A 21,908-nucleotide genomic window follows, 5' to 3' on the forward strand; every position below is an offset into this window, starting at 1 on the left:
TTCTGTTACTGTTCTGCTGTTAGAGGAAATGTGGTTTGTTGACAGGAGGTACACGTGCTGTAGGTTTCGTTACGTTTTTTAACGGTTAGTCTTTTATGTCGGATGGTTAATGACGCGGAACCAGGCAAACAGAGGTTGATCCCCCACATACTCTTTGAGAAACTCAGACAGGGTGAGATGTTGTAGGGACTCTGCCAGCTCCATGCTGCCTTCATCATCAGCAGACTGGGCACGCTTACGAAACTTGATCTCCCTGTAAAGAACAGCGCCATAACACACCATGTTTATATATTCTCTGCCACTAGAGTAGCTTTGTATGAGTCACAGTTCAAAATAATCCTTATTTATCCAACACCGGGCTTTGGTAAAACAAAAAAACCCAAGAGTTTTCTTTTGTAAACAGGAGAGCTGAACATCAGATTGGCCCTCTCTGCTCCTGAGATGATCACATTAAGGATATCTACTCTCTTTGACATCATAGAAATCCTAGAGTAAGGAAAGCTGTGCGAGTGAGTGTTTAGAGCAGTCAGAATCCCAGGAATTTGTCTCACAGGGATTACTTTTGCATAGTTTGTCATCATTATACAAAACTATGAGCATCTGCCATTGTTATAAAACATCCACATAACCAGAAAGTTGAAGCGCAAAGTAGGTCCCCTAAAAGTGATTGGTAAGTAATATCAATTGGCTTTTCTTTTTTAATGGAAGAACTGGAAACTGTGCTTTCATATTTAAATCATAAACATTTCAACACAGTGATGAAAAACACAGAGCAGCCTTGTGACACTGACAAAAAAAATCTGGTTGGGTGTAGAGCAGGGTCACATTGATATCTCTGCGTCACTACCGCTTTTGTCCTTAGAAAAAAAAAAATAGATCAAACACCAGTAAGGCCAAAGAAAAGGCTCTGAGTCATCAGGACAAAAGAGCTTCACAAAAACCAGCAGCCAAGTTCACAGAGCGCCTGCTGTCACCAAGCAACCTGGTCATGATAGTTACCTACATATGCTGCCCTTGAGATTGCAAATTTATTGACGCATACAGTACTTTCAATTAAGAGCTCCAAAAGGTCACATCAGTTAGTGCTAGGAAACAAAAGGAGACAGAAAAGAGACCCTGGAACACAAAATAATCCTAATAACGTTGAGTATAAATACCTTTTCTCATGAGACTGATCTGATATACTGGAGGCTCTTGGCTCTGTGAACACAAAAAAGGGGCAGATGTCGCTAAAGTTGAAAACAATAAAAAATAGATTATTGATAACCCAAAGAAAAACAGCAGGTAAAGCAATATTTAGACTAGGCAACAAGTTTTGTTGTCAGATTTATCAGATTTTACTTCCATTCTAGAGAAGCTGTTCAGTTTCATATGACAACATTTGAATACAGAGACAATTGTTATGCAAAGCAACAAAGATGGTCCTCAGGTATCAAATCAGGACAGGATGATAATATGAAAAGCAGTAGCACAGACAGACAATCACAAGTGCTGACCCGTCAGAGACCCACAAGCAGTCATCGCTGCTGCGAAGCGAAGCCGTGTTGTGATTACGAAAGCCATACACAGACACAAAGACAAGCCAAGGTTATTACAGTTTGGTGATTCTAATTGTTTTATGTGTTTTGATTGAAGAGCATTAGAGTATATTTTTACATTTTGCTGTTTTTTTAGGTTAATATGTGTTTTTTCTAAAGTCCGTATAAAACAAGAATAAATGTTTTCTGAATTTGTCACATCGCATAAAGTTGTGTTAATAAGTGTTTAACGTATATGATTAAAATATGATGAACAAATGAAGAAACTCAAGCATTGAGGGCATTTGCAATGACAACAAAACTATGCCCATCTGTGGGAAAGGTGCAGCCTCTCAAAAGTTGAAATACCAGTTGTGATTTGGTGAATGCATAACAGAAAATAAATGCATTCTAGTGGCAGTGTTAGAGTTTAAGCCAAAAAAGAAATTCCAGGCAACAATGCCCTATCCAAGAATCACCTTTTCCAGCAGACTGGTGTGTGGCCAAGTAGAGTAAGGCTGTCAATAACAAATACCCAAACATTATTTGGTAGTATTTCTTTGTCTCTCTAGAGTTAGATTAAATAGACAGATATGCTCCAAGCCATCTAAGTTGAAGTGGCAGTCATTGTAGAAACGATTCTCAAATTTCAGGTTCATGTTTCTTTTGTAGTAGTTTATGTTTTGCACACGAATAAAGACTGTACTTTTGTGCTTTGTGGGGGAAAAAAGAATTTAAATATGACACGCATCCAGCAGGCAATGTAATATAACTATAGGTTAATGTTACTAATTGGTTTTCCCTCACTGACAATTTGCATTTTTTCCTCAATATCAGCCCTAATTACCCCATTATATAGATTTTAGGCTAACATTGAACCTTAGTTGATAGTAAATAGCAAGCTATCATAGTACCGTATCATCCCAATGGAGCACTTTGCTCTCAGACTTCTAGTGTACTTGTGGTAGAATGGGAGGCAGAGCCTTCAGCTTTCAGGTCCCTCTTCTGAGCTCCCAGTTGAATTTAAGAGACAGACACCCTCTTTACTTCAAGATTAGGATTAAAAGTTAAGAGCTGGGTCAGGTGTCCCTGAATCCTTGCTTAGTTACGCTGCAATAGGCCAGGCTGCTGGGGGCTTCCAATGATGTATTGAGTGTTTTTCCTTCACACTTGTTTTTATACACCAATCTGAATTTAGCCATCTGCTGCCATCTGGTTCTACAGGAAGTTTCTTCCAGGCAAATGGGACTATTTTCCTTCCCACTGTCGCAAAGTGCTTACGAATAGTGGGTCATCCGATTGTTGGGGTTGTCTCTGTATTATTGTAGGGTCTTTACCTTACAATATAAAGTGCCTTGAAGCAACTATTGTTGTGATTTGGCTGTATATAAATAAAATTGAATTTAAAATTAAATTGAATTATATGACTATTACTGCTTTTTTCCACATTATTACCAAACTATTACCATGTTGTCACCAAGTTTCAATATAAAATTCTATCAAATTATGACTCAAGCCATTTTTCTTTTTTTTTAAGAGTTGAATCAGTTTACAATAATAACCTTGAATCGCCCCTCCCACACATATGCAAGCATTAACAGTGACAGTGGCATGCCGGCTTTGCTAAGCCTTAGCACAATGTGAAGGCTGCAGGTGTCCAGTACTTACTACCAGGGTGGAGCAAAGACAGAGATTTAGACAGAGAGAGGGCCTGAAGAAGAGATCGGCTGTGGCTGACACTGTGGTGCACGGCATCTACAGGGCACAGTGGATAGAGGAGTGCTCATAGATCAACTAAAGACACTTGAGACTATCAGCATGTACAGTCAACTCTAAGCTAAAAGCTGTTAAACAGTACTTTTTCATTCAGTTTCGTAAACTTGTTTTGAATAAAAACTACTAATAACAACTATGTAAAGAAAAACCTTAAACTTTGATTGACATTTGGGGAAAAAGTGTTTGTTTGTTTTGGTTTTTCAAACGGTTGCAACTGTCATGTCTACGCATTTCATATGAAGCTGGAGGCAGCAGCCAGTTACCAGCTGGCTCACCATTTTAACAGGAAATAGCTAGCCTGGCTCTGCTGGAAGCTAGCAAAATCCATCTAATTTATTTAGTCCGCACAAAAACACTGTTTAAAAATGATAAATTGTGATTTTCCAGGAGAGGTTTTCTGCCAGACTATTTCTTGTCTAGGTCTGGTACACTCATTGTGATGTCAGGACTCCAGAAATAACTGACTCCAGCCAAGAATTTGTCTGTCACATAGAAGCACCCTTTTTATTCAATGCATACCTTGCTAATTTGTGAACTATAACTGTTGCAGGTAGGTTAGCTTACACCCACTGTTTCCACCCTTAGATAAAGATAGATATTTTTTCTCTGTACATATATTTACTATACAGACAAGAGGCTGAATGTTCTCAAATGCAGGAATGTGAACAAGCATATTTCCCATTCAAACCACTAATTTACTTAGAGTTGACTGTACATTATATTAGTTGTAAGGCTATCTAGTTCAGCTGATCTGTCACTTGAAAGCTAATTTAAAATTAGCTAAATAGAATTCTCACCAACCAACGATGTGAGACTACCCCATCAGTGACAGACAAAAAAAGCAAAATAAAAAGGTTAATTGGAAATGTTGTTAGTCATGTGTTAAACTTTTATCATGCTCAACGATCTGAGCGTTACTAACCGGGGCTGATATCTGAGGCTTGGTTATCTCGAGTAAAACGAGCCGGACGTAAGCTGATTTTGGAGGAGTGGGAATAGGATCGCAATCGAAGGCCCTCGTCAACCAGTTCCTACATGAGAAACAAGTAATGTTTGAAAGCATCAGTATAAAACTTGTAGAGCACTTCATGTACGGATAAGCCGAAGTACTTAATGAGAGGATGGTATATTACTTGTGAAGTGGGTTCATATGCTGATGCAGACTGGCTACGGTTGCAAGTGAGATCAGGAGAGGGAAGAGGGAAAGTTTCCTCTTTGTCTTCACTTCTCTCCACATCTGATGAGAGCGGGGAAAGTGGAGACTTTGGCCCGACGCTTTCTTCTTCACTGTCCACTTCCAGAGCCACCAGACTGGGATTGGAGTTATAAATGACAAATTAGTTAGACACTATCGGTACACACAACGCACCGGAGAAGACATCTGATTAATACCTGAGGTCACAGGTCTCCATTGGTGGACTGCCTCTCTGATTGGCCTGCTCGGAGGAGGCGGGACGGATCAGCCTTGTGAGGGCCAGATCGACAGGTGAAAGCAGGGGAGAGCCGGATGCAGAGGATGGGTAGAAGTCTTCTGAAAGGGGCGGAGGGGTATCGGTGGCTAAAAGAATTTCCTCCGAGTTGATGGTATCCCATAAACTGCCATCTGTCCCTGTACTGTCCCTCGTCACTCCACTGACATTGTATTTAATGTCAACATCATTCGCCTGAGGTGAAAACATAAGGCGGGACAGGAAAGAGCAAAAAGAAAGAAATTTATATAGCAGCAAAGCAAAAACTGAAATTTTATAAGTAAAAAGAAAGAGAATGACGTATGACCTGTGCGATGGTGTTTCCGCTGCTGTGGATCGCAGAGAGCAGAGGGTGGGCAGCTTCCTGAGTGAACTGGCTCTGTACTTCACTGGACGGCATGCGATCTCCATTTACTATGACAAGCATACAGTTAAAACTTCAGAAGAGATTCACTTTGGTTTAGAATAATTCAAAAAGACTACTTCTTCTTGTCACACACACCACTTTCTTAGTAAAGATCAACTACTGCACACTCTTGATTACAATAATTCCTCCCAGCATCAGCCCCATCAGCCAGAAACGAGAGAGAGAGACAGCTCTCAAGGGCAGGATAAAATAATCAGGCGACTTACCCACACAAACAAATCAAGGAAACTTCACCATGACGTGGTCAAAAAAGCACGTCATCAAAATAGACCTTTGAATCATTTTTGCTTCTCTCTCCTGCTTTTTTCTGTTATTTGAAGTCTTTTTTTAACCATAATTCAGTCATCCTATTGCTTAAATGTCATGGCTTAACACGAATAAAGCAAAAACGTGATGACCTTTAAGGGGTTGTTTTTATAGAAACTTCCACATATGATCCTTACAGGCAGCCTGTTTGTTTTCTGAGGGGGAAAAAAAGCAGATTACTGATTTGCACTGAGTCATGCTCACTATCACTCTCTCTCTCTTTCCTTCAAGTGCTAGGTCAACATAGTGTTTATAAACACTCATTCTTAATAATGTTCAGAAATACAGGCAATGACCTTGGTTAGATTTTAGATTTGAGCTCATAAAAATCCAATGATGAAGAATAAAAGAAACACTGTTGCCAGAGTTTTCTATCCATGTGCATGGGGTTTTTTTTTTTTTCAAAATTTAAGAGGTCATAAAGCTACTTGAAATCAGAGTTGAAGTTGTTAGACTAATATATAATTTTTTTGTGACATTTTCTGGTCACTGAGCCTATACATGGTTAGGATCTGTTTGCGTGTGCTGCCTCTGGCATTCGGGAGCTATGTTGCCAATTAATAATCTCTTTTTAGGGCAACATAACATTCATATCTACTTTGTCTTAAAGTTTCTAAACACTACATTCTTTGGTATTTAGACAGAAGTGAGGTTTTAAGACTGGTCAGAGTTTGTGTAGAAAGGAACAGTTAGTTCCAGGAGGCTGACGCAGGGAACTGGCAGTTACGTCAAGGTTCCGATCTTGGAGTTAATGACCAGCAGGGGACGACACCTTTTCCTGCATACAGACTTTTGCTTGTATAGAAGTCTACGGCAGTGTTTCCCAACTACAGTGCCGCGGCACATAGGTGTGCCATGAGAAATGATTAGGTGTGTTGTGAAAGATTATCTGGTTCCACCTGATTTGTACTCTAAGCGACCGGCGTAACGGGCAGAACAATTACATTCTCTTCCACTAGAGGGCAGTACAACTAGTACTACAACTACAACTGCTCTAATTAAATGGGTTGATAACTGCCAGTAAAACAGAAGAAGACAAAGAAGAAATTATATAATAGTCATGCTGTGAGTGAGAAAACACAGCGCGTAATAGCAATAGATAAATATTTGAAAAGAAAAAGTAGTCAATCTCACCTGGGTCCTGGGAAAAATTCCAACCCAGATGAAGTCCCTAGCATGAGTAGTGGCCAGAAGAAAGCAAAAATGGGGACAAACTGAGCCAATTCTGCTTTACCTGGTGTGCAGGGAAAAATGATCAATATGTTTTTTGTGACATTTTTGTTTGGTGGTGTGCCGTGTGATTTTTCTAATGTGAAATATGTGCAGTGGCTCCAAAAGGTTGGGAAACACTGGTTTACAGTCCTGTGCTCCCTCACTACGTGACCTCAATCGACATTTTTGTGATGACTCCCAGAGGACAATCACTAGTTTCAGACTATAGGGACTAAGACATGAATTTCATAATGTGAATAAGTCATTAGCCGATGAGCATGCGGTGCTCATTCACAGTCAGATCCATACCATACTCATCAGCTTGGGTTTCAAAACACTAAAATCACAAAAAAGCTCAGTTTAAGTCTTCATAACAAGACGAACCAGTGGGTAACATACAATTAGGTACTTTTTTATAGTGTCTATGGTCCCAGCAGCTCCCTTATTTTGCAAGGGGTCGCCTTAGATACACTCACTGACTCCCTGAGGGGTTTGTGGGTGATAACAAGCAATTATACTGACCAGAGGTTTGAGGTAATGAAGTACAAATACTTGGTTACTGTACTTAAGTAGAACGGCACAATTCACCATTACTCCACACTTCAAAACAATAAACCAATATGAGTCTAGATGGAGGTAACAATAGTTCTCATTGGTGTATCCATTACAAGGGCTTTCTGCCTACACAGAGATGAAAAAGGCAAATATATAAAAAAATGTATGCACCGTTTATAGCACTTTGCTCAAGTTAAAATGGGTCAGAATGATCTGGAATGGCATTTTTAGTCCAGATGTACATAAGTTGCGGTCACGGTACTTCAGCGTCTAGCTAGCACTACAGGAGGAGGAGCAAGCATTTTAAGCATTTTAAGTAATTTAAAATGCAGTGTCACTAACAGTTCAACACACATCAGCAGACACACAAACTGTTTGTGTGCAGTTTGTCACACAGTGTGTTGCTAGCTAAAGGTGCAGCTGTTGCATTTCACAGGAAGAAAAGATAACTTCACTCAGACATGGAGAAAGATGTAAGAAAGAAAAAGATGTAGAAAGACGGGCCGGACAAAGGATGTAATGTCCTCATTTTTAAAAATATGACACTGGATCCGTATACACTCAAAAAAATAATTCATTGGATGAACGTAATTTTATCTTGCCACTTATATTCCATCTAAACAAATCATGTTATATTAATCCATCTTGATTGTGTTGTGTCAACACGATATATGTGTGTAGGTTTAACATAATATTAACATTAACATTCAATTAATTTGACTTTTGTTCAATCAACATGTTTGCACCACGTTAGTCTAATTAAATTTATTTAAATCCATCTTATATTGTTTAAACACTTTGGCACAATAAAAGTCAGTCTTCTTACATGAACTAGTAAAATATTTGTTTGTTACACCAATGATAATCTTGTTGAATGAATGAAATGTAACTTATGTCTGTAGTATATGTTGTATTCATATTAAGTAATGTTCAACAAAAAAAAAAATCAATGGATTTACAGCAACTTCCAATCCACCCATCTTCTTATCTTTATCTGGGCTGCGGAAGTGATAGGGCAAGACGGACAGGGTACATCCTGGACAGGTCGCCAGTCTATCATACAGAGACAAACAATCATTTGCACTTTAACACCTTTGGGTAATTTAGTATAACCAGTTATCCTTACAACTGCATGACTTTTAACTGTGGAGGAAACCAGAGTACGCAGAGAGAACCCACTGCAAACTTCGCCACATTGTGGATTTGAACCCAGGATCTTCTTGCTCTGAGGCAACAGCACAAACCACCATGGCATTAATCTGTCAATACAGACTTAACAAAAGTAGGAAAGCTATGCTTGATGATGCTTTATGTTGTTGTCCTTGACAAGTTAAACCATAAGAAATAGTAACAGCATACACGTGGTGTGGTTGTCTGCCTCTTGTAACCCCACTGATTTTCCTGTGGTTTGACATCTAATGTGATCTTGTGAATTTCGTAAGTCGACTCACAAAAATGAAATTGGGTGGTTGTTACATGCATAAGATCCAAACTTGTAATTTGAACTAAATAATTCCATGTTTCCATGTTTCTCTTACTAGATTGTACGATGTCATCTCAACAAGAACAAATTAAGTTGCTGAATTTCATGCAGATGCTACATGATTTAATTACGTTCACCATGGAAACATGGAATTATTTAGTTCAAATTACAAGTTTGGATCTTATGCATGTAACAACCACCCAATTTCATTTTTTTGAGTGTATGATGTGAATACAGTAAAGCACTGTACTGGGCTGGTGAGGTGTTCCTGGTCAGAGTTGGTTTACATAAAGGGTAGCAGAGATTAAATTGAATTTAAGATGATGATGCTTTGGTTCATTCAACTTTTATAATACTGTCTAGTATAATGACAGTATAAACAGTACACTGCCAGTGTAGGGAATGGAAATCAGAGAAGATAGCTCATGAAACATTTGCTTACAGCTTGTTCGATTCAGTTGTGTAAATCCACAAAGACCAGCAGCAACATAGGTCAGCTGATCACAGCATGTACACAAAGAAAACAGCTCACAAAAATAAACAGGAGCAGAGCTCAGAATATACATGACTGAGTTCCCTCCTGTGAAATCCCACTAATGTTGGACTGTACTCATTTCCCTGTTCAAAAAAGTTTGTATTCTCACGTGTTAATATCATTTAATTATTTAATTACTTTATTAATATAGCACAAGGTTCAGTTTACTTTTTACAAAAATAGCTGGTCGAGATGCCCTCCAAAAAGCTACTTTTAACTTTTTTAATCTGAGCACAATCAGAGCTTGTAATTTCTCACTTTTACTTGGGTAAAGAATTTGAATCAGTGCTTTGACTTTTACCAAAGTATTTTTAACACAAGTATGTGTACTAATAAAAAAATGCTTTTACTTTTCACACCCTCTATGACACTGTCAGATATTTTAATCTATATTTTATTGGTGTTCCGATATTTTTTTTTCTCTTGCTTTTTTCTGAATCTTATTTTTTCTTCTTTTCTAATCTACATGAGTGGTTTCCAGTTAACTTCAGATGAATCTTGTCTTTAATGCTAATTAGCAAATGTGAGCATTTGGTTTAGATTAAAGGTAAGGCGGATTAAGCTTTTTTGTATAACTCTGCATGTATTTATACAAATATACACACTATAATGCCTGCCACATGATCTGTATATTGTAAAAAACAAACAAACAAAAAAACAAAAACACAACAGTAATGTGACCGTTAAATGTATTTAAAAAGCACAATATTTCCCTTTCGCTATGAAATGTAGTAAATTTAAAGTAGCCTGAACAATGTCTCAAAGTAAAGTCCCGTTAAACATGTACAGTGTACATAATTACTTGGGCAACTGTGGGGGAGGGGTGGTTGGCATTTTTATTTTAAACACGTGGAAAATTGCCTTCCTTGATGAGTGCACTTTCCACCCAGACTTTGATGTCTGGACCGGCCATGGCTGCACTAATGTAAAGGAAATCCTGGGCATCACAGAGGCATTTCCTCTTTGCTGCTCTCACACAGTGAAGACATACAAGTAGCGCACATGGAGCTCAAATATACAAGGCAGACTTCTCATATAGTTCCATGACTTGTTTTTATGTATCTGCTGTGACCTTTAAATAGAACCTTTCAAAAACAAAGAACCAAGATTCCACTACTGGATCTAATGGTGACAGACACAAGCAGCACAAGTCTCGGCTGGTAGACTAATCGTAACACAAGCTAGCTCCAACAATAACTGCCACCGCTGAGTTATGTCAGTGAAACATGAGAAACTGTTATGATCATTTCAACAGATCTGGAAAAAACAATAACTCCAAATGACACTTTTTCACCACAGTAGCCCCAAGACACTGTCATCCCATCTAAAGCACTCAGGCCAAAAGACAGTTTAAGAACTTGAGGAATATAAGGAGAAATCTGCAATCTGTGGAAAACAATGGGATCGATGCCTCGTGTTTTTCACGCGACACTACTTGACGCTGACACTTTATCGTAAACACACATACTTTCATTTATACAACATTTACAAGCGCCATTCAGTAGCACCAGAGTCTCTCCAAAGTTTACAACAAACTCTTCATTCTTCCACAGCATCACACAGGAAAATTAGCATTCGCAGTAACCGTGGTGACACCCGAAACACTTAAGCATCCTTTTCAACTTTTTTTTACTAGCCAATGAGCTTCAGCTTATATAGTCTTGAGTAGATGTTGGATTTAAAAGGGAATCAGTGTAAATGCATGTGTCTTATCTGAAATGTCAGCTTTTGTAAGCCGAGGACACTTTAGCTTGTTAACATTCCACCTCTTGCTTCGAGTACACAGCTCTACTGTTTGATCCAGGAGAGAATCGGGGGAGGGGATGGCAGGGCGACAAACCAGAGGGGGGGCATCTCATAGCTCAGACAAAGTCTGAGTGGGACAAGCCTGACCCCATTCCTGTCTTTGTCCCACTGACAGGGCAGATTCCTGGACCCCTGGATTGAGTCATTATGGAGCCAGTGCGGGTAAAGACGCAACCAGCATCATCCAAAGACTCCCGGAGGACAATATGTCCATTTAATAAACGAATACCACCTCTGTGCCTAATACAGAAGCCCATCCCTGTCTGTGCCTGTGAAGCAGCAACCGCATCGATTTCCAATGATGTGATTCAAAACAGAGCTTCGCATATTGTGCTAAGACCACGAGAGAAACAGTTCCTCCCCAGGCTTCTGTACTAGCTTAATATGTTCTGTTCCCACACCCCGCTGTTCAGTGCAGCCACAAATATGTTGTTGTATTTTTTATGGATTAACCATTCATCATTTAATCCAGATGCTGAAGAGTTATTGCCATAATATTAAAACGGAAAATAAAAAGTTGTGATTGCTGGGCCAGAACGTTGGGCCAGTGAATAAATCATCTGAAAATACTTGAAGCAGAGAAGAGAAGAGAAGAGGAGAGGAGAGGAGAGGAGAGGAGAGGAGAGGAGAGGAGAGGAGAGAAGAGAAGAGAAGAGAAGAGAAGAGGAGAGGAGAGAAGAGAAGAGAAGAGAAGAGAAGAGAAGAGAAGAGAAGAGAAGAGAAGAGAAGACAGTTACCAGATAATGAGGATGAGTACTCTTCTTCATCATCATCGTCATCTAAAGACAGGATGAGCTGCTCTTCAAAAACCTTTAAGCAAACACAAAAAGCATGCACACTTTTTCACTAAATTTACATATAGTTTACTTGAAAAAGTCATAAATGCATATGGCTGCATTGAAAAACCAGGAATGACCATAAGTGGCAAATCTGCAAACATCTACAACATATGTATGTATACTCACACTGTCCACGAGCACATGCTCTTTCACATGTTGTTCCTTGTTGATGCCTGTGCAAAAGAAAAACACTTAACCAAAAGCTGAAGCCTGACACACAAACACCCTCATCTTCCTCCTCGTCCTGCTGCTGCTGCTACTCTAAAAAAGAGAGTTATGTGGAAGGCACAACATCAGGTTCTCTGGATGTGACTCTGCTATCCAGGAATGGAAAACTAACCAATCAGACTTTGCGCTCGTCCAAACCAGCAGGTCCAGAGAAAGAGCACAAGCTCCCTACTGTGGAGCTGTTATTTCAAGAGGATTAATGGACGACTGCTAGAGTCGCGACGGGGTTAAGGTCAATACCGTGGTACACTTCCTGCTTCCCTTTATGAGTCGATACTGCCACCTGCCATCTCTATGGTTACCAAAAAGAGTAGCCACAGGTTGAAGAAACACAAAATGTGTGTGTATGTGAGACACAGATATCGAATGATAGAAAATAATTCGTAGCTGGCATCGAAGATTAGCAAAGATTACTCTCTGCATGTCTGCATGCCAGCCTGAACATGTCACCGCAGGGAAAGAGAAACAATGTGCTTCTTCGGTTTTCTCTGAAGGCTCAGATGTGCAGTGGCTGTGCCTTTTATGGTGTCTGTTGAAAGTGTTTTTCTAGTCTCTTTAGGTCCTAAGTGATGGATGTCTGATCATACCATTGTTTGCTCAAGTGAATCTGTGGCTGTTCATTTTTCCACTGCTCCAGAGTAAAGTCTCCAAACTTGCATGCCACCGCAGGCAGACAACACGCATGAGCTGTTTGCGCACGCGCAGATCAGTGTGATGACAATAGCAGGGTTGTAAGTAATTATTATTTTCATTATCGCAAAATCCTTTGATTGCTATTTTTGACAAATCAAACACTTTGTTTCGGCTACAAAGCATCAGAAAGCAGTTTAGAAATGGCCGCTACAGGTTCTCAGAGCCTGGGATGAAGTCTTTATGCTGCTAGTTTTGTTTGACAAAACAGTCCAAAGTCCAAATATGAGAGTAAATGATCTGAAATATTGAAAAATGCAATGATCAGTTTATTATCTGTCAATCAAGAATTTGGATCATGACTAAGTTCATGGAAGAAACAGTACTGACGTGTGTGTTTATGAACCTTTTTTTGTTGTGTGTGTGTGTGTGTGTGTGTGGTTGTGTGTGTGTGTGTGGGGGGGGGGGGGGTTACACAGCCAGAAAGTCCATGTAATATGGGACAAGACACTGCTTTGGTGTGGACTGAGCTCAACCACTGCTTCTGTAGTAATAACATGGGTAAGGACAAACTTGATTAAAGCTATTTCTTATATTTACTGTCAATTAGTACGGTCGAAGACCATTCTTTATTTCTCTACCATTCCAACATTTTTGGTGAAGACTTGCATTAAAGGTACAATCAACTGCATTTTGAGGTTATTTAACAGAAGAAATACTGCTGTGCTCATAAATATAGACCGATTAGTGTGATTAATTTCATCTTCTAACGTACAAATTTGGAATTAATCCATAAAGATACACAGGAACAGACACCGGTTTGTGGACGCTGCCATATTATCCCGCTGTCTTGGATACAGTGATAAGTTGGACATAGCTGCTCTTCCTAATCACATTTTATGTATGTGGTTAGAGACCGGCCCCATACAAAGTACACGAAAGGCTGGATAAACATTGGCCTAATATTTTTCAGATAAAAGCCTGAAAGTAATCAATTTCTCTGATATTATGAACACAAATTGACCACAATGCTACACATTAGACTGAGTTTAATTCAGAACTTACCTTTGTTAGTCTGAACACCTTCATCCGTATCCCTCTTGCCCACCACAGTATCAGCTCTGAGCACATTGATCTTGGACAGAAACAGATGTTTGAGTAAATTAAAACTGCCATGAACTGTACAAAGAAACATAACATTATGATAAAGTACAATTATTTAGTCACTACTGCAGTCTTACTATAATATGTGTATATACAAACTATGTATGTATGTATGTCCATATGTACTCACATACAGATGGGCCAATCTGAACCAAACTTTGCATGAACAACATCACACATCCATTATTAACATCACTATGTTTTTTCATTTGTGTATTCATCTTCCAGGAATGTCAAATGTCTCTGTTTGCGTTTGCTTCAGATGTGAAGTTCAGTGTAGGTCGGCCTTTGCTTTGTTTTTGCTAGTACAAATTACACCAATTTCAATATCAATGTCAATTTTGTTTATAGAGTGCATTTCATTACATGTAAACTCAATGTGCTTAACACTATGGGTGGGTTTTGATTATCGATTTATCAATTAAAATCGATTCTAGCTTGGATAACGTGTTATCGATCCTGAATTGATTTTTTAATATAAATTTATTTTGCCCGAAACGCCAGAATCTCAGGTTATACCTCACAAAATTTCAACAACCACCAAACGGCTAAAACAGTAAAAAAAAAAGAGCAGGAACACAGATTCTGCACAAAGACGTAAACACAAAGCGCGGACCCGCCGACGGATCAGAATCTGTGAGATGTGGCTTTCTCACCCGACGGCACGGACACGGTCGGGGCTGAAACCCGACAGCTCGCTGATTCTGATCCGTCAACGGGTCCGCACTTTGTGTTTACGCCCTTTTTGCGCTGATTCTGAAGCGGCAGGTTTTTATCTCTCTCCAAACAATATTGACTGAACCAGCAGCAAAAGAAGATCCAAACTACGCTTCACATAAACATTGTCACAAATTCCCTCTAAGTTTTGCTGTTTTGCTTCCACCACGATAAAATCACACTTCATCACAAGTCTACCGTTGTTTACAGCGCTGTCAGCTGCTGTTTTTTCCTTTTACTTACTTCCAAAAAGAAAGCCTCATTTCTGCTGTTCAATAGGCTACTGAACAAATTTAAACTTTTTAAAATTATGCAAAATTGCAAAATGCTTAGCTGTGTCTCTAATCAAACCTCTGTAACTTTGCTTTGCTTCACTTCAACAGCATCAGGTAATGTTCATATGTTGATTGAAGACTTTCTTTCGTTTTTGATCTACTGCAGAATATTTTTAAGGTTATCTGCTATAAAATCCCAGGAAAGGAAAGTTGTCTTCATGTTTTTCTGTGTTTTATCTCAGCTACTTTGACACAAAGGCATCTGCTGTGATGCTCACACCTTTGATAAAGTCTCAAGTGTCAGCTTTGTTTTTATAGCTATAAAAATATGGAAATGTACTGATACGTGATCAGAATTATAATATTTCTGACTGAGTCAAAATTTCCCCGATTCAAATCGAATCGAATCGATTCTAGAAATCAGTGACGATACCCAGCCCTACTTAACACACACACACACCCACACACACATCCACACATAGATATTAATTATAAGCCTGTGAGAACAGAAACTCAAAATCTTTCTATTGGTTTTTCGGAGTGTAGACCCATTTGTAACTGACCTCAGGTCAGCAGGCATTATGTTCCAAAGAACAGGACTATATTAACTGAAAGCTCCCTCAGCTCACTTAGATCTAATTCTGGGAATAGTTAAGAGCTGCACCTGATGACCTGAGTGATCTGATTGGGTTATCAACAGGGACCAGGTCCAGAGTTATTGGAGAGGTCGAACCATTGTTTGCTTTATTAGCTCACAAAAGGATTTTCAAGTGTGTCCAAACATTAAAGGTGGACTCATTATATTGATTTTCAACTCCATATTTAAACTCGTGGACACTGCTATTGTAGTTTCACATGATCCACAGTTCAAAATAATCCTTATTTGCCTTATAACAGGCCTTGATGCGACCCCTCAAGCTTATCCTCTGCCTGAAACAATTTGCTTTGGCTTCTTGCTCTTTAAGGTAATCCCCTTAAGCCTGTTATCATCAGCTAACATCATTCGTTTTCTTCCCTCGTGCCCTTCATTTTACTGTACTGCAGAGGTAATGTATTTACTGCTTCACTCTTATCAAAACCTATGATTGTTAAAGAGCATGAGTGTTTACACAAGGGTTTACTAAACTTATGATATGGCCTTAACTTGACAACATAACTTTATATCAAGCACAGACAGGCATCGGAACAGTCATTTGCATTTTCTTCCCTAAATTTTTTAACAGACATCCCCTGTGGTTTATTCTCACCATTTTAGAAACACTGAAGTCTTCTAGTCTTTCTCGCAGGACCATGATGCTATCCTGAGGGGAGCTTCCCGGGGTATGTCTCACAGAGAGGGCTATAGAGTCGGTCCCAGGACAGAACCTCAGCATGTAAGAACTGTTGGACCACAAGCACCACACACCAGGAAGAGGGCTGACTGCAGGACCTGGAGAGCTGATGAGGAAGAGATTTACTACAATAATCCCCAATATAGCAGCTATTGTACATACTTCTCAAGCTCAGTCTTTACAATGTTATTACTGCATGTGGAAATGTTAGAGGTTTATCATATTTAAAATAAATTCTCTGACATTTTATGCATGTGCATTTTGTGTATATTTCCATCTTAATTTTTTTCATCATTACTCATTATTTACTTCATAAAGCAATTATTTATATTACAGTAATACCTTCAAAAGGAAAATACTACTACCTTTCAATAGTCGAAAAGAGACAATAGTAAAATAATAAGAGTCTTACGCTGCTAGCAGCATGAACATGGCATGCTGTCCAGACTTTTGAGCCAATTGGAGGGGTGTGTCTCCATCCTGATTGGGTAAAGTCAATGCCCTTTGACCTCTTGGTTGGTGAATTAAGAATCGGGCAAGGTGAACCAAACCCAAACGCACCGCAACGTGGAGAAGGGTTTCTCTGGGATGAGGATTGACAGCTGGAGAAAAAGAAAAGAAAATAGAGAATTATTTGGAGGGAGAAAGATACTGAATAATCTTTTAATCGAGGAGATGTTTAAAAAGCGCTGACACATGTAAAACAGCCTTCTTAGCATGTGTCTTCTGAGTAATCAATGTCAGAATTGTTTGTGTGATTTGTTCATGTAAACAAAAATGACTTTTAGTCAATATGAATGTATTTGGAAAATCCCAAATATCAAAAGCGGTATTAGCTTCAAGAATCCAGAACTTTTCCTGCTATTTCAAATAGACTTCCAGTGCATCAACACAGCAGCAGGGCACTGTGCATATAAGGAATGAGTGACTCTGCGTTATGCCTTTATGCACTATATGAATATTATCATTGCCAACTAAAACCAAATGCTTTCCTAAGCAAACACCTGCTGTGACACAGTTGCTAGATCTAGCCTCCTGCTCACTGGAGTATAAGGGAGTATAAACAATGAGTATGAGGACATGTCAGCAGTCGTTATTCCCTATGACTGACTGATCTTTTAACAGTCTGTAGTCTAATGTAGGGCAGCAGGAAAGAGCAAGCGAAAAACCACCAGTAAAATCCTTCTCTCTACATCGTTGTCGTCTTGTAAGCTCAGGAAGAAACTTTAAAAAAGACTTTATCTTCTGGGTCTTCCCCCCGTCTGTGGGTGAGAGTTACCATGGTACCATCTTTCCAGTGCAGAAACAATGTGCAGAAGAATTCAACTATTTCTCTTCTCCTTTCCAATTCTTGTTGAAACCCCAAAATGAACTGAAATGTCCTGCTGCCTCAACAATGGTGCCATTAAATTGTGACCCAGTTTGGAGAGGGCTGCGAATGCTGCACATGCTCTTTATGCAAAGTTCAACAAACAAGCACGTCATTGTCAAATTGTTGCCATTGCAAATAGTGCACCGCATGGCTATGGGGGCCAAGAGCTACTTTGAATTTGCACCACACCCAAGCTTTGCATCAGCATTTGCTTCTTTTTTTTTTTAAGCAAACCATGACCATACATACATTGTCAAATAAAAGGACACACACACACACACAGTCTGAATGCAGCCTTTACCACTACATGTGAATATGCTGCTTTAGCCTGCCTATAGTCTCATTTGCTTTTTCTGCTTATGATGAATGCAAACAGTCTGGAATTGTAAAGGCATAATGAAACAGCTGGACCAGGATATGTAATTCCTAATTTCTTATTTTCATTAAAATTTTGTTATACTGTTGAGCATTTTAATCCTTTTCATTAAAAAGGATAGCACAAAACATAATAAATAACTCAATCTAAGGCTAAATGCCAGAAACTCTAGCAATGGGAGTGTAGTGCAAAGGGTTGTGGAAGTTGATTTAGCAGCCACGGAGGTCTGCAGGACAACTCTAATCTGACCAAGAAAGAATAATGGCAATAATTACTTTGTCTTTGGAGCAAACCAGCCTCTGCCCGACTGGCTGCCTGGTCCTCTGAATCATGTGATGACTGAGGTGAGCCGCACAGTCAGATCTCATTGGGTTTGAAACCACTGAACACCAGAGCAATAATGACCTGAAGGATTAATACGTTCCTTTCCTCAAAACTACAAAAAAGTTGTTTTCCAAATGATTCAATAACTTCACTTTTGTGATATCAACATGTGAAGATAGTAGGCACCTTGTGTGCTCCTTTCTAGCACAATTTTTATTTATTGTTTTCTATTATCTAATACCAGACCTTGCTGATTGGCTGTCCCTTATTAACAGAAGTGTTGACTGGCAAGTAGGTGGGGTTTCTCTACTCACAGCCAGAGCTGTGTGGCTGAAGTCATGATATTAAGCATATCCACTCTCAGTGGCATCATTAGACAGCTAAGAGACTGACCTTATTATATTAAACTTGACCAAGTTTCCATACACTCATCATGCTAATTTGCAGCTTTTAATAATTTTTTTGAAAATTTCTTTTTCCAGGGTGGAATATTTTTACAGCATAGATCTTTAATTACTTTTTAAAAAAACCAAAAAAAATCTATGCACAAGTTTACATTTATTTTGGATTTTCTCTAAAGCACAAAGGCACAACAGTATTTGGTTAAATTTCCCGATAACAATTGCACATTGACCAGACACTTTAACTAGCTTGTAGCATAATTTTGGATGGATATTTGACCACTCTTTTTAGCAGAATTGGTAAAAGCCTTTCTGATCTGTATTTGGGATTGTGTATCACTCTCCTGTTGTAACACTCAGTTGGTATCAGTACCACAGCAGCAAAACAGCCCCAAAGCATGATGCTACCACCATTGTGCTTGACAGTTGGGTTTGAAAACCTTACCTTTACCTTACCTGCCTCCAAACAAACTCTTGTCAATGTGACAAAGGAGCTCAATATTTCTGTCTTATGCCCATAAAACTTTTCTCCAGAAGGGATTTGACTTGTCCATGTGGGCAGCTGCAAATTTTAGTTGATTTCCTTTATCAGCGCCCTCTCATTTGTTGATGATGCAAAACCCGTTCCACTGAGAACAGCGACTGATATTCCTGCAGTTTACAGGTCATGTCAGGCTTGAGTTGGTGGTTCCTGGGTTGTTCTTGAACATTCTAACCAATTTCCTCTCATCTGAGGCTGACAGGTTGGGTTTTCTTCCAGACCTTGGCAAGTGCCAACATATCCAAAAAGCTTGTGATTGCTTACAGTTGTTTGAACTAATGATCTTGCAATCTCTGATTATTTAGAAATGGCTTCAAGAGACCTTCTCAACTTGTGTAATTCTACCGTTATTCTTAGATCTTCACTGAGTTACTTGGACATTCCCATTTTTCAGAGTATTGGTCAATCTAATGAGTGCTGTCAAACAAATTGTTTTTATGCTGGCAAAAAAACAGTTGTAGTGAATCATGATTATTAACGAGATGTTAATAGGCCTTCACCTTGTCACACTAAAAGACATAATAGAATCTTCAGCACCACGTAAAAGTTTAAAGTCAAAGCATGTACCGTAATTGTTGGGCTATAAGCCGCTACTTTTTGCACAAGCTTTGAACCCTGCGGCTTTTAGTCAGGTGCGGCTTTTCTATGGATTGAGTAACATTTCTAAAACAACATTTCTAAAACAAATCGTAAGACGATTTGTTTTGTTTGTTCCGAAGTTGTACGGCACTACGTTGCCTGGCGGAAGGGCATGTGATCAGACACACAGTATCGGGGTTCAAGAGTGGTATGTTGGTCACATGTCTGTCCGCCAGGCAACGTAGTGCCGTACGAAGTAGCGCAAAAAACAAACTTCAAAGTAGCGCTACGCGTTCAGCGGGAGGCCTGGATGACGAGCGGCGATAAACTTGCGAAAAGCAAGTTATGCCCAACTCCACCGGTGGATTCTGACAGCGTGGAAAAGTGTGAAAACATCCACGATCACCGACGGATTTCGAAGGGCTGGACTGCTGCATGATGGAGAGGAGGACACCGCCACGGCCCTTCAGAGGGTGTTCGACTCTGACACTGACAACGAGGATTTCTTTGGTTTTGAAAGTGACAACAAAGGAGAGAAGCGGAGTGTGGATGAGCCTGTTCGTATCTGACACTGGAGAAGAGGACTTTGGTTGTTTTAGTGCGCAGGAAGAAGAGAAAGATGGTGGTGAATGACTGACTTTTCTTCTTGTTAAAGCCGTGTCACTGCATCTGAGCCTAAAAGGTAGGCCGAATCTATTTTTCTGGTGTGCTGTAGGTTATTGTTATGTACTACATTTGTTACTCGTTTATGAAGCACAGTACATGTTTCGTACTTGTAATTACCGCTACTTGTACATATACCCTAAAAAGTTATGCAAATATGTACCCATAACTTGTTTTTCAAAATATTAATAAAAGGGGTGTGTCTCCAAACAGCCATCTCTTTCCTGACAATTCCCTTTGTGCATATTCTCTTACATATGATAAGTCAACATTGAAACACCTGCCGCTTTTAGTCAGGTGCGGCTAATGTATGTACAAAACAGGATTTTCCCCTGATTTTAGCTTGTGCGGCTAATATTCAGGTGCGCTTTGTAGTCTGGAAAATACGGTATATATTTGAGCCTGTGTGGATGAAAGCTTCAAAATAAATTCAAAGTTGTGTACCCACAATTGTACTTTTTAAAGTCATTAAAGATGTGTGCTGTACAATTATTCTACCATGGAAAAAGAACATGAAGCAAAAATAATACGAAAACACATTTGGGCTTTAGAGGTAGAAACCTGAGATGCAAGTGGTTACTGAAGTCTCTAGAAACTAACCTCCGACTTAAAGTTGGACGTTTCATTTCATTACCTTCTTTAGGTTGGCCATCTGTTTTCCACTGCTGAGGGTAATCCATGTTAGTCAAAGCATGTGTGATCTTCTCATCCAGCAGCCGAAGATCAGCTGAACTTTTATTGATCTCCACCTCCTGCTCAAGGTGAGCTAACTGTTCAACAAAGAGCTCATCATCCACTCCCTGTGCGCAACAAGGAAACTTCTTCAGGATCTCTAAGAAGCTCTGGGGGTCAAGCTGGTCTCTGTTTTCACTTAGGTATTCTGCTACTTCCTGGGCATCATCCCTAACGTACTTAAAGGACGCTTCCCCCTCACAAGGTTTGACGTTGTTCTCGATGTGAAAGTACGATGTGACAGAAACAACTTCCTCAAGGTTGTGGCCTGTGGAATATAGAGAAAATCATTTAAAAAATCAAAGCAGGAAGTGATGACAACGTGAGAGCCAAAGTGGTTGACTAAAGGACATACCTGGAACTGTGAAGCAGAGACTCAAGCCATCATTGGCTCTTTTTGCTGTAATCACGTGTGCAAGTCTAGAGCCTTGTACAACAATGTAGAAATCTGCATGTTCAGAAACTCTGGTTTGCAGCCTTACATGAGCCTCCACTTGTCCCTGGTTTGAGAAACAGAAAGTCAGGTAATATTATCACCCTTGAGCATGATTTCTAGTAGAACTGAAGAATATTATATCACTTTGGCTAGAAATCACCAACTTATGCGATTGAGTCCAATGATGATGTTTCAAAGATGTGTACCAAGTTTG

At 39.4% G+C, this 21,908-nt stretch overlaps 1 protein-coding gene across 1 annotated transcript in view; it reads right to left on the bottom strand.

The window, feature by feature from the left end:
* The window catches only part of arhgef28a (Rho guanine nucleotide exchange factor 28a), a 55,566-nt gene that overhangs the window by 24,360 nt on the left and 9,298 nt on the right, over positions 1-21,908 (bottom strand). Inside the window, exons 3-16 of the mRNA XM_035910379.2 lie at positions 21,614-21,758; positions 21,161-21,526; positions 16,683-16,872; positions 16,187-16,376; positions 13,849-13,918; positions 12,052-12,098; positions 11,824-11,896; positions 5,070-5,176; positions 4,686-4,957; positions 4,427-4,604; positions 4,216-4,324; positions 3,186-3,272; positions 1,158-1,200; positions 152-253 (exon numbers count right to left, since the gene is read on the bottom strand). Of these exons, the coding sequence (XP_035766272.2) occupies positions 152-253; positions 1,158-1,200; positions 3,186-3,272; positions 4,216-4,324; positions 4,427-4,604; positions 4,686-4,957; positions 5,070-5,176; positions 11,824-11,896; positions 12,052-12,098; positions 13,849-13,918; positions 16,187-16,376; positions 16,683-16,872; positions 21,161-21,526; positions 21,614-21,758 (1,979 nt within the window). The remainder of the gene's footprint in view (positions 1-151; positions 254-1,157; positions 1,201-3,185; positions 3,273-4,215; positions 4,325-4,426; positions 4,605-4,685; positions 4,958-5,069; positions 5,177-11,823; positions 11,897-12,051; positions 12,099-13,848; positions 13,919-16,186; positions 16,377-16,682; positions 16,873-21,160; positions 21,527-21,613; positions 21,759-21,908) is intronic.

Source organism: Neolamprologus brichardi, chromosome 7, assembly GCF_056152115.1.
Source record: "Neolamprologus brichardi isolate AB-2024 chromosome 7, ASM5615211v1, whole genome shotgun sequence".
NCBI lineage: Eukaryota > Metazoa > Chordata > Actinopteri > Cichliformes > Cichlidae > Neolamprologus > Neolamprologus brichardi.